We start from the raw sequence: 13,842 nt of genomic DNA on the forward strand, positions 1-13,842 counted from the left end.
AAAGAGACTACTGGGCATTACGTTAGAACGAAGGAGACATTAACGTGTTGTGATGGATTCAGATAAATAAATAATGATTTGTGTGATGACTCTATGGTTAAAAGCTTTACCTTCTATTTGTCTATGGAGAGAGAATGCCTCTGATTCAATCTTCTTTCCTTCCACTACTGAAGCAAGGGCTTTCTCTCGGAGCCCCTGTGTAAGTGTTGTCAGCTTTACAAAGACAGAGACAGATATGATATCATTACACTGTAATACACTATAATTACAGTACTGTTTAAATGAAATACACGTTGTGTAAATGTTCAAAAAGGACATTTCAATGTCAAGTTAACTCTTAAAGGGATAAGTCAAAAAGGGTACAGTTACATTTGAGTATACATAAGCAGTCAAATGTCGTTTGATATTACTACAAACTGAATTTCTTTACTAAGCTCACCTGCTGGAACTCTTCCGTGGTGTTCAGATTGTTGTGAGTGTTTTCCAGCCGTGAGTAAAACTCATCTCTGCTCTTATTTAGGAATTGCTCCTTGGACTGGATCAACAAATCCAACTCAGCCGTCCTATTGGCCAGATCTAGACTCTGAAATCAAAGTGGTTGCATTTTCAGACACTGTTAACCATATTATGTGCCATAGGTTTATCTCTTGAAGGCATTCTAATGATCAGTTTATTAAGATGCAGAGCCGGGGAAAAAGATCCTAGCAGATTATTGTATTTATCTGGTTTTGAGGATCGATGTACATAATGTCTCCAATTTTTCTCTGTGAGAAAATGGCTCTAGTTTGTGAAATTAATTGAATTTTCCATCGCTTGCTAGAAACATCATATTTCTATAAGCTTTTAATGATCTGTTACTCTATGCCTGCCTCAGTTAAAGGGCTCTTATTAATATTGCATGCATGTACAGCTCATAATTCAGTACGCCTATTAGTCTGATTAATTAATCAACGTGTTGTGTATTTTGGCCTTCTGAAGTGAGCGGTTGTGTAGACCTGAATCAGCTGCGTATCCTGTGTTATTGTATTATCTGCTTCACTGAGCTGCTCAACGGAGGAGGTGTTCAGGGGGTTGTTATTTATGTCCTTGTGCTGTTTGGGGAGAGTGGAGGTAACATTTTGTAGAATGGCCTCTGCTTCTTTGTTCTGCTCCTCCACTGACAGGTAGGCAGCACGGGTCTCGTTCGCCTGCCGTGTGAGATTCTCCTTCAGCTGCTGCAAGTCTGACAGTCTGACACACACATACACATACGATCACCATGACATCTTCGTTCTCTACACACTAAATAAAATAAAATAAACAAAGACACAGAATACTTTGTAATCAAGCAGACCCAAGAGCTTTTGTGCGGTAGCCCAGTGGGAATCTGGGTAAGGGATGTGGTAGCCTAGTGGGTAAGGTGTAGGCCTACCAATTGGAAGGTTGTGAGTTCAAATCTCAGGTCCTCCAAACTTACTGCTGCTGAGCAAGGCCCTTAACCCTCAACTACTCAGTTGTATAAAACTTAAGTCAATCTGGATAAGGGCATCTGCCAATTTCTGTAAATGTTTTACACTTGAAAAGGTTAATTAACTCCAGTAGGTCAGTGAAAATTTGTGCTTTCAACAACCATGTTCAGATAAATATCACACACAAACACTTTAAATAGCGGCTTGTCTTGCATTTTCACAACAGTGAAAGAATAATAGGGAGGACACTTGGCCTAGATCTTTAAGGATTGGTCTTGAACAGGTCTACTATTCTATGCCCGAGAAGGTATCCTTATCTTTTTTTGGCTTTAATTTTGTCATATAGTTGATATCCAAGTTGTGCATATTTTTTTTTTGAGTTTCTTCTTATTATTTCTGACTGTGCCATACAGTTTGTCCTGTACAGACCTTTGTGTTGTAATTAGAAGTCCTCCATTCAAATTTCCACTTGAGTTAAAGAAACCAGGAAAGATATTTTGCTAATTTGATTGATACGATGCCCTGTAGATGCTGTTTGATGCAAACCAGTAAACCTAGGCCTATGTGGTGACTTAGGAGCACATTATGTAATTTAATCAAAACATTTAATTCAAAACTGTTCAATATGTAAATATTATAATCTTGAGTATTTATTGTCAATGCAAATATTAGCTTATTATAACAGACTAGCTTAAAACAGTCTGCTTGATTGTGGGCTCACTATTCACAATCTAGGCACTATCAAAATATTCCCATTACAGCTTTTATACAACGTACACACATCATTACTCACCGCTCAGTAAGCTCTTGTAAATGGCGCTCTGCGGAGTTATCCTCTAGTAGATCCAGCAGTATGGAGTAAGTTTTGTTAGATGCTTTTAAAGCCTCTCCTGCTAGCCCTTCAATATGAGCAGCCATTTCTTTGTGACTGGAAGAAAAAACAACAGAAATGAGTTTTAACATCATTAAGTTACATCTGATGGTCCCAATGCTTAGATCCTAGTCATTTTGATGTAGAAGGTTTCAAATTCTTCAAAGTTTGTGCTTTCCAGGACATATAATTAGATACCACACTCAACTTCTCCTCATTTCATTTGCTATTCATTCTAACTAATGTATTCATATTCGCTATACAGATGTATATTATATTATAAGACACTCTTATATTACTCTTATAAGAGTATATCTTATACTCTTATATTATATAAGACACTCATATTGCAAGACACTCTTGCTTTGTGTCCTACATTGCATTTGGTTTCTTTCTTATTAATTGTAATATAAAGGTGCTAAATAAATGCCTCAATCTCCAGTAACCACTTTATCCTTATCAGGGCCCTGGATCCTTAGTCTATTCCACCAACACTGTGCATGGAGCACGTGATTGGATTTACAAGGATGCCAGTCTACTGTAGCACACGTTCACACTGAAGGATATTTCAAATATCTGCATGTCTAATCAGCATGTTTTGGACAGATCGAGAAGGTAACCCATGAGAACAAACCAAGAACCCTGGAAGTGTGAGACAGCAATGAAACCCTCTGCACTGCTGCAAAATAGATGAAACTTATATCATTATCATTAGACAATTAACCTTCAGGTGACTGTGCAGAATGTTTTATTAGACACTTCTAGCACTGGTTAACTTAATCAGCTAACAACATGGCACCACGTTCACTCTCGAGCCATTTGATTCAAATTGATTTCGAAAAACTATGCATGGTTAAGATCCTCCTATTTAGCACTTCGTGGCCCTTTGTGAAACCACCAGTTTTAAGCACTTTTATCGACTTCATTACTTCAAGCCATACAATTCATTTTTCTACATTAGTCTCTTCCAGACCAGCAGACACATAATGAGCTGACAGGACTGCAGTGTAATTTCCTAACCCACCTCTTAACCAAAGCTTCCGATTCGTTCACAAAGGCGTTCCACTCTGTCGGTCCTTTGGGGATAATGAATGGGATTACCTGAGACAGGAGGACAGAAGTCAACACGGTTATTACACTTCACATTCAAACCACAAAGGTTCTTTAGGAGCTGTATTCAAAATTGAGAGTCCTGTATGGTAATTTGTTGTAACTACAGTAATTCATACACAATATAGCACAATGATGCCATTTGAGAAAATATAACCATATTATTATGAAAAAACAGTTCAAAGAATGTCCAGACTTCTATGAACCCTGCACAGACTGCACAGTGGAGCTTGGCAAAAACATCCTAATCAGAGCTAATGCTCGCTTTTATGACACATTAATTACTCCCATAACATTATGATCCTAGTTAAAGCGAGTTAAAGCGGCCAGCTTATCCTTTAAAAACGTGGTCATATTTTCTTCTGGGAAACTAATTTGATGACACAAAATGGGTACATCATGTCCAAACAAATGTACCTCAGGACCACATTAAAATAGTCTGAAGAGACATAGGACATCTCACACATACACAGGCAGACACAGACTAATTGGATTAAATAGTACTATTTGTGGCATTAAGCTTAAGTAACATATATTTAACAGACAAAAAGGGGGATAAATATCCATCCATGCAAACATCATCCATATTACATAGCGAATACGGTTGCCAGATTGTGAGGTATTTGCACTGCAACAGTGTTTAGGTATGATAAGCTGCACATCCACATGAATGCCAGGACTTAGTTTCCCAGAGCATCACATTGCCTCTTGCTTTTTCCCATAGTTTATCCTGGTGTCATCTCTTACATAGGCAAGCCATGCGCAAGCACCCAGATGTCCTCTTGATGTAAAAAAAACAGACCACCTTCTTCTATTGTAGTTGCTTTTGGCAGTGGTCAGGGGTTCAGCACAGTCTGTAGCCACACAACTCCATATGCAGCAAGATGTAATGCACTGTTTGTTCTGACACCTTTCTATCAATTCCAGCATTTTTCCAGCACGTTTTCAGCAATTTGTGCTACATTAGCTCTTCTTTGGGAATGGAAGAGATGAGCTGGCGTTCACTCCCCATACGCATCTTTGGTGTTTCATTGGTTATACTTCCTTGGGCCACTTTTGGTAGGTATTAACCACTGCATACCAGGAACACCCCACAAGACTATTTACGCATTACTTTACTACTCCCTGAAATTGCATAACAAATCATTTTTTCGTCTAAAGCATCCAAAAGGATTCGGACAAACTAGCATAATCATTCTCTAAACTGTACTTGATTGCAAGTTCACTTTAGTTAACTCAGTTTAGTTAGAAATTTCTTCACATCTTTCCATGTTTAGTGGATTTCAGATATTTTAAAATCACCCTCTCTCACTGTTAACCAAGAAAAATCTGTGCTATCCGGAGGAGCAGATGTTCCACAGATGCCATGTCATGTGACATCATCACAACATGCATTCAACCAAAGCATCCATCTATTCACATTACAAAGCATTACACAGGTGTCTTCACTAGTGGTTGTTTAATGGAAGAATCCATCCATCCAGTTTTCGAATTTAAAAAGCACCAAAATCTCCAAACTGCATCACAAAATTTGACAATAAATAAATAAATGAATGAATAAAACAAATCCTGGATTGACATGTTAATTAATTTGTAGGTGTAATTCTGAGGAAACAAAACAGCTATTGCAGTTTAGCTAACCGTGTTAACACAGTCTGATGCCCTCTGTAGGTGAAAGACAAAATTGCAATGTGTTGGCCGTAAGTCCATCGAACATACGCTCTATTAAAGAAGCAGTATATCACCTGGGGCTGGATTTGGGACAGTCCTGGATTAAAATTAGCCTTCCTCCAGGCATGAAGGCCTGATAAACCATGCTCGGAATTTTTAGCTAAAAGTTTAGTGCTGAGACATCGGAAATGTATTAGTATGTAACATGTAGGCTTGACAAACTGGGCATGCTTACTAGACTGTTAAGCTCAGAGGTCATCTTCTGAAGCTGTGCCTGTGTTTCTGTGACAGCAGCGAACGTGTCCATGAGAGCACGGCATTCGTTTGTTGCCTTTGGCGTCGTGTTCTCTTCCTTGCTGCTTGGACTTCCTTCTTCCTTCAGAAGGCTGCAATTCATTATGCTGGCAAAGTTGTACAGCTGCAGCTGTAGGGCTTGAGCAGATGTTTCCAGCTGTGTGAACTGACTGATGAAAGCTTCCCGTGCCTCTGCACAAAAAATAAATAAATAAATTTTATGATTAATATTGTTACACCGAGGCTGTTAAAGCTTAGTAAATTTCATTAGGCCTTTTTAATTGTAATACGAAAACCAGTAAAAAAAAATACATTTATTATACAATTCTGTAATTAATTTAACTTTAATCTTCACAACTCACAAATACTGTATCTCTGATTTATTAACTTGAATTTAGCTCTAGGATGACTAAAAAAACCTTCTAGGCACACATTTGTGGGTTTCTCTAAAATATGAGAGCAATTTCTCTGTTAATGCCTTTTACCTTGGATGGCCAGAAAATCCTCCAGTGCATTAGGTAAGTAATCCTCGCCTTGATGCTGATGCAAGTGATTCTCGAGCCTGTGATGCTGGTGAACGTGACTAGGGCGCACGTAGACTCTGTGTCTGAAGCTCCTGCAGTCGTAGTTGGAAAGCAGTCTCTCTAAAGTGTGCAGCTGGCTTTTGAGTTTAATCGCCTGTGGAGGGAAAAAGTAAAAGAAACACAGTTGTGTGAGAGTCTGACTGCAGTGTCTTCTTATAAAACGTATCTATTATTAGATACGAATTCTCGTATTCGTTCCTTTGGCTGGCGCTTGCAATTCTGACCATAATAAAATAATAAAAGTGAAAGTGACGTGACATACGGCGAATCATACTCAGAATTCGTTCTCTGCATTTGACCCATCCAAAGTGCACACACACACGCACACACACACACACACACACACACACACACACAGTGAAACACCCAGAGCAGTGGGCAGCCATTTATGCTGCGGCACCCGGGGAGAAGTTGGGGGGTTCGGCGCCTTGCTCAAGGCCAGCCACCTCAGTCGTGGCTGGCCCGAGACTCGAACCCATAACCTTAGGATTACAAGTCAGACTCTCTAACCATTAGGCCATGACTTGCCCCAAATTATTGTATGTCTAAAGCCATTGATGGGGGGAGTCGTGGCCTAATGGTTAGAGAGTCTGACTTGTAACTCGAAGGTTGTGAGTTCGAGTCTCGGGCCGGCCACGGCTGAGGTGCCCTTGAGCAAGGCACCGAACCCCCCAACTGCTCCCCGGGCGCCGCAGCATAAATGGCTGCCCACTGCTCCGGATGTGTGTTCACGGTGTGTGTGTGTTCACTGCTGTGTGTGTGCACTTTGGATGGGTTAAATGCAGAGAACTAATTCTGAGTATGGGTCACCGTACTTAGCCGTACGTCACTTCACTGTTGATGATGCATAGCAGCCTATATACAGTCGTATGCAAAAGTTTAGGAACCCCTGACAATTTCCTTGATTTGGGTGTTTGGATCAGCAATTTTATATTGATCTATCAAATAACTGAAGGACACAGTAATATTTCAGTAGTGAAATGAGGTTTATTGGATTAACAGAAAATGCGCAATATGCATCAAATCAATATGCATGTAAATGTAAATAATGTCCTTTCTACAACAGTTTATAATAGTGCAACCGAGAGCTCCTGAGGAACTAATGGGTCATCGCAAAGTCTGAGTTCATTACAGACCCAACACCAATTCCTTCCTGTCAAAGTCCTCAAATGATTGCTGATAAAAACCAGACCATACAGCTGACTGACACAACATTGGTTCAATGAAGGTATGATACTGCAACATAATTTATTCTGAACACTTATCCTAAAGCTACTGCTGTACCTTTCATTTCCTCACACTGGAGACTCCTTCAAAATCCCCATGTAGAAAAAGTAACCACATCCACAAATAAAAGTTTGTAATGTCTGCTACTTCAGACATTTCTCATTTGAAATAAATCATGCCCTGATGATATAGAGTTACCTTGAGAGTTCACATATGGTATGTAAAATGTGTGAAGCCTTAATAAATGATAACTCATAAGAATATCTGTCTACCTGAGAACAGAGTCCTTCTCCTTTCACTGACATTTATCTCCTTTATCTCAGCAAACAATCTATCTCTTATAGTATAGGACACTTGTTTTTTTTTGCCTGATTTTAATAGATAGGTATGTTTCCTGTTATAGGAGATAATTAAATCCAAGGGCAAAGTTATTGAGGTGCTGTTATGCTGTTATTCAGACATGTTGTCAGATTTATTTTAGTTCACCTCAACACAATCTCAGATGCCTGTGAAACACAATATTGCATTATAAATGGAAATTGAGATGTCAGAGGTTTGATTAATATGTGACTTTACACATATCTGAACAAAAAAGGATTTTAGTCCTTAGAGGAAAAACATATCATGCTGGAATAACAATTAGTCAAAGTTATGGTACAAAATTATCAATATAGTAAATAAAGTGACATTATTAGAAGATTATATATATATATATATATATATATATATATATATATATATATATATATATATATATATATATATATATATATACTTGCTTCTCTCACCATATAATTGATCTATATTTTTGCTGCATGTAATTTGTCATATATATATATGACAAATTACATGCAGCAAAAATATAGATATATATATATATAATGGGGCAAGTTGTGGCCTAATTGTTAGAGAGTCTGACTTGTAATCCTAAGGTTGTGGGTTTGAGTCTCGGGCCGGCCACGACTGAGGTGCCCTTGAGCAAGGCACCGAACCCCCCAACTGCTCCCCGGGTGCCGCAGCATAAATGGCTGCCCACTGCTCTGGGTGTTTGTTTATGGTGTGTGTGTTCACTGCTGTGTGTGTGCACTTTGGATGGGTCAAATGCAGAGAACGAATTCTGAGTATGGGTCACCGTACTTAGCCGTTGTCACGTCACTTTCACTTTTTCACTTACATACACATACACACACGCACACACACACACACACACACACACACACACACACACACACACACACACACACACACACACACACACACATTATATATATATATACAATCAGGTAGCAGCAGCACAATTCAACAAACAACATTCAGATACAAGTCAAGAGATTCAAATCAAGGTTAGCATCAAACATCAGAAAGGGGAAAATATGATCTAAGTGACTTTTGACATTGACTGACAATATTTTTAGGCCAGAAATATCTTGTTAATGAAAGAGCTCATGGAATAACAGCCAAAGCTGGCAGTAAGTCTCCAGTAACTCACCTAATCACTCTTTACAAATGTGGTGAGCAGAAAAGCATCTCAGAATGCATAATATATCAAACCTTGATGCAGATAAGCTACAGTACAACTGCAGAAGAACACATCTGGTTCCACTCCAACAGCCAAGAACAAATATCTGAGGCCAGAGCTGGACAGCCTCGTTGAGAATGAGCATGTATGAAGGTTTATCCAGTCTTCATCTGACAGGTTCAGTGAATCTGAATTCAGTGGTGTGGATATCTTTTTCTCTTATACAGCTTAATTTCTTTACCAAATTTATGTCCCTTCTATGAATGATATTGTCAAGTAATTAACACAAACATGATGTTAACAAACAGTATTTTGTTTCTACAGGCCCACAGTTTATTCTATTTTAACAACTCTCCAAAATTACCTGCTATTACAGTAAGTAACTTCCTTATCCAGAAAGTGATTTTTAATATTTCTATGAGTTAATAAAGATGCATTATAAATAATTGAATCTAGATATTTGTTTAAATTCCATTTTAAAATGAAATGTAACAAAAAATTCAACATGTGCATCTAGTTCTATTCATACACACTATTCTTTTTAAACCTTATCCTGAACTGGCTTCTTTAATACAAACCAATGCCTCCATTGTGTCTTCATTCTCAGGCACCTAGAAAGCTGGATCACGTTTAATACATTTTCAGTGTTCTAGGTAAAGTGTGTTGTGTCTCTAGCTTTACATTTCTGTTTTCTCTTTGGCAAACACAAGCCACCTTGGCATGCTTATTCTCTCTGAATGGAGAAATGATGCTACATGCCTCAGTAATTTTGTACTGTTAGGAGTAAAATGAGCATGGTTGGAAAGCACTCTTGGCAACCTGTGATAGCGGGACATCAGAACAGTGCAGTGGTAAGCTAGAATACACAAACAGGAGAGAGAGTTACAGCACTGAATGTGTGCTATGGATGTTTGAAATAGTGAAGAAGATATTATTAAAGCCTCAGGTATACGTCTGGTTCGTTTTGAGTGTAAAAGCATTTAAAAAGTATTCAGAGTTTCCTGTAAGCTATGGTAGCTTGGAATCTGTTAAAAGGATTTAAATATGAATTTTGTATAAATCTTGTCAGGGCTAGGACAAGAAAAATAAAAACTATACACTAAAAACTAAACAGATTTATATATTATGTTAGCCCATAGATAAAGATAAAGAATCCAGGATCCCAGGGAAAAGTAAATGCTTTCAGGATAGTTTGAAACATATTAGTTTTGTGTAACAGTATGGTCTGAAAATTAGTATTTAACTTAATAATAATGACATATCAAGCTCTTGGTTTAATGGTTTATAGATTTGTTGTCAAATGTCCATGACACAAGTCTCTGTTATCACTTATGTTCATAGCAATAACACTCTATCTATCTATCTATCTATCTATCTATCTATCTATCTATCTATCTATCTATCTATCTATCTATCTATCTATCTATCTATCTATCTATCTATCTATCTATCTATCTATCTATCTATCTATCTATCTCAATTTGTCATTTAACAGGAAAACACAGTATGTACAAACTGCTTTGCTGATTTACACAGCCGATATTTCTTCCATAAACGTCCCTTAAGAAAAAACTTCTCAGCTGAACTATCGTTAACAGGAAATTAACAAATGTGTGTGTAACCCAGATTACTTACTTCACTTTTAATTCAACTGCATAAAAAATTATCTACTCTCACTTTAAAATTTGGCAATTAGGATAGTGAACACTATTATTTTAGCCATGCCCACTGTCACATACTTAGCCATATGTCACATCACAAACTGGTTTAGAGAGAGAGAGAGAGAGAGAGAGAGAGAGAGAGAGAGAGAGAGAGAGAGAGAGAGAGAGAGAGAGAGAGAGATGCTGAAAGGACATTTGGTGAATTGTTACATGCTACTTATATATAAAACAGTAAGCATTTCAGTGTAATTGAACATTTCAGTGGATTGTTATGGTTATATACACCATCTACTGAGGTATTTTATAGAGCTTGGAATTGTGAGTACTGGCATGACATGTTAAATGTCTTATTTAAGTTTTTAAATGGTGATATAAGTTCATTTTTCCTGTATAAACTTGTTTACATTTTGTTTTTAGTTACAAGTCTGAAGAAAAAAAAAATCAAGATGGAGATCTACACGCTTCTAGTTTCTAGAAGGTTCAAGTACTTTGCGCCAATGATAATCTACAGACAAGTCTTATTATACAGGCCTTTTTCAGTCACTCCTCAAATCTGCTAGCTATTTTTATGCTTTTACAGCTTATTTGCCAAGCTAATAAGACTGTAGTAATCACACTCTTTACACAGAAATTAAACTTACCGCACCCAGTCAGTAGCATGCTGATTAGATGGCTATGTATGGCTAAGTACTTCAACTATCTGTTCAAAATACATTATACAAAATAGATTCCAGTCCACTAATTTGACTGACTAATTTGACTTTTTCAAATAACAGCACCGGAACGTTTTGTTTTCTGCACAACTCGGCTTGCCTGCGTTTGTGACATAAAATTTCAAACCGGTAAGTGTAGGCAACATCATCAGCGAAAATGGCAAACACTACTTTTATATAACCTTTAGCTTAAAATATGAACACTTGCCACTTATAACAGGAAAGAAGAATTTACTAGAAGAGCCGTTACAAACATGCACAAGCTAGCTAGTGACATGCTGTAAAGCGAGTGTGGCTTCTTTTTCATCCATTTCTGTTTGCGGAGCTAAGAATGAATGAATGAAGACGTTAGTATAAGAGCGTTAATTCATATTTATGTCAGAAGCTCTAATCCTTCCTCCTGTCTGCCAGCAGAAGTCACAGGCTCCTGAACACCAGGCCGATTCCAACATTTACCTACTGTTTAATTCCTGTTTCATGTGTTCCTCAGTATAATTGTGAAGCCAAACTCTTTACTGCCTTAATGTTTCCTTCATTTGCTATAGTATACACTCATCATCCACTTTAAGATGAACAGCTGAACACCTGCTTGATTATGCAGGTATTTAATCAGCCTATCATGCGGCAGCAGAGCTTCATCTGTTCACATCAAACGGCAGAAGACATCGGGTTCCTGTCAAGAACAAGAGACTGAGGCTATCGTGGGCACAGACTTATCGAAACTGGATGGTTATTAAAAAAAGTCACCTTGTCTTTTTCCAGTCTGTCCAGTTCAGGTGTATCTGCCTATGATACCTTTTTGGTTGTTCTTTTCTTCTCCCCAAAAGTCTGGACTTTCTCTCCTGTTCCTTCTTATCAACATGGTCTACAGGATCATGCTCTGCTCACAGTATATTTCTTGATTGTTGTGAACCTCCCAGGAGATCAGCGGTTCTGAAGATACTCAAACCAGCCCAGCAGGTACCAACCATATGCCACAGTCATAGTCACAGACATTATACCTTTTTCCCATTCTGCTGGTTAATGTGAACATTAACTGAAGGTCTTGACCTGTATCTGTATCATTGTATGCACTGTCCAGCTGCCACATGATTGGCTGATTAGATACCTGCATAAATGAGCCGATGTACAGATGTTCCTATTCAATAGACAGTTAATGTTTATTGCACAAACTGTATACCTTTTAATCTGTTGTTGAGTGCCTGTGCATTGACCAGTGCCTGTTTATGTACATTGAGTTATTTGAAAATCCTTATAATATGGGTTCAAATTCTCTAAGATTCTTCCTTGTTAAATGTCCTTACTTTAGTTTGGACAACATGTATCCATTTGTTGTAAAACTCGAAAAGACTATTTGGATTTGCTATAAGAACAGAAATACACACACAAACAAACACACATGCACATACACACCTGGTCTCTGATGAGACTGTAGCACACAGGGCACTCCTCACACTGGTGGGTCAGGGGGTTTTGGTAGTGGTTAAGTGCACACTTGTCACACTTGTAACCCACAAATCCTTGGCGACATGGACACGTCCCATTGGCATGGCATTGCATGGACACCGATCCCATTGGGTCACAGTTACAGACTGCAGTTTTTGAAGACAGAGAGACAAAACAAGGATGCACATTAAATGTTCCAAAATATTTTTTCCGAAATATTGTAACAAGTTTGTGTCTCATGCTTTTCATACTCGCATAGTTTATAGCATAGTAAGGCTTAATGAAGCCAACATTTTATATCGGTATATTCTGAGATTTCACAAAAAATGATAACTAGGCAACTATGAAAATGCTGTGTTTGGTTAATGTTGGCATAAAAGTGAAGGGATGAACAAATAAGGCTTTATTTGTGCAACATGCATTAATTGTTTTACACAACAGAAAAATCTCCAAGTCATGGATTAGATATCTGCATATGATGAAAACAGTTGATTTCCATTCTCAATATATCACAGTATAGAAAAACTGGTTCTTACCATGGCACCAATTGAATTATTACTAATAGTACTACACAGTACAAAAAATTGGTCAATTCCCATCATTTTAATTTAAGTGGGTTGAAAATTGTGTACCTCTGCAGCCTTTGGAGGAAAAGCCAAAAAATCCCATTTTACAGACGTCGCACATTTTGCCCTCGATACCCGATCGACATGTACACTGGCCTGTGATTGGGTGACACATTGCTGATGAGGAACCGATTGGATTGCAGTTACAACTGTAGAGAAGAAATAAAACAAGCTAATCAATCGCTCCAGATTTTCATTCATCAGTTGCAATTGTCTGATGGTTTTTTTAAACATTTATTAATTATTGAACATAGCAAAGGTAGGAAGTTTAAGGGTATCATAAACAGTGCATGTTTCTTTGTGGAACAAAACTCTATGAACTGAACTTTTATATTCTGAAGGAAGAAAAATATTCAATGCCTTGAAGTTGTTAGAGCAGAAGATAACTAAACTAACCAAATTCAACAAATATGACAATTCCACCATTTAGCTAAAATATCTGTCCTGCATTGCAGCCTTCATGAAATACTTTTCAGTCGAGGGACAGAACTTTCGATTTGAGATAGAGCTCACGGCAACAGTCAACACCATGCAGAAAGTAATTGAGAGTCCGAGTTCATCAGTCGTTTGACGGACAAGGACGTTTTGGCTCTGCTGTGAATTCTATTGGCTTGAAACCTGGAAGATGGCATTGAACTGCAGTTGATATGATCAGTTTTACTATGATGGCTT

At 37.9% G+C, this 13,842-nt stretch overlaps 1 protein-coding gene across 1 annotated transcript in view; it reads right to left on the bottom strand.

Moving 5' to 3' along the window:
- lamc3 (laminin, gamma 3) overlaps positions 1–13,842 on the bottom strand; it is a 99,946-nt gene that overhangs the window by 5,392 nt on the left and 80,712 nt on the right. Inside the window, exons 16-24 of the mRNA XM_047809541.1 lie at positions 13,177–13,319; positions 12,512–12,690; positions 5,880–6,072; positions 5,336–5,586; positions 3,344–3,420; positions 2,242–2,376; positions 996–1,230; positions 440–583; positions 111–213 (exon numbers count right to left, since the gene is read on the bottom strand). Coding sequence (XP_047665497.1) covers positions 111–213; positions 440–583; positions 996–1,230; positions 2,242–2,376; positions 3,344–3,420; positions 5,336–5,586; positions 5,880–6,072; positions 12,512–12,690; positions 13,177–13,319 — 1,460 coding nt within the window. The remainder of the gene's footprint in view (positions 1–110; positions 214–439; positions 584–995; positions 1,231–2,241; positions 2,377–3,343; positions 3,421–5,335; positions 5,587–5,879; positions 6,073–12,511; positions 12,691–13,176; positions 13,320–13,842) is intronic.

The sequence above is a fragment of the Tachysurus fulvidraco genome, chromosome 26 (assembly GCF_022655615.1).
Source record: "Tachysurus fulvidraco isolate hzauxx_2018 chromosome 26, HZAU_PFXX_2.0, whole genome shotgun sequence".
Classification (NCBI taxonomy): Eukaryota; Metazoa; Chordata; class Actinopteri; order Siluriformes; family Bagridae; genus Tachysurus; species Tachysurus fulvidraco.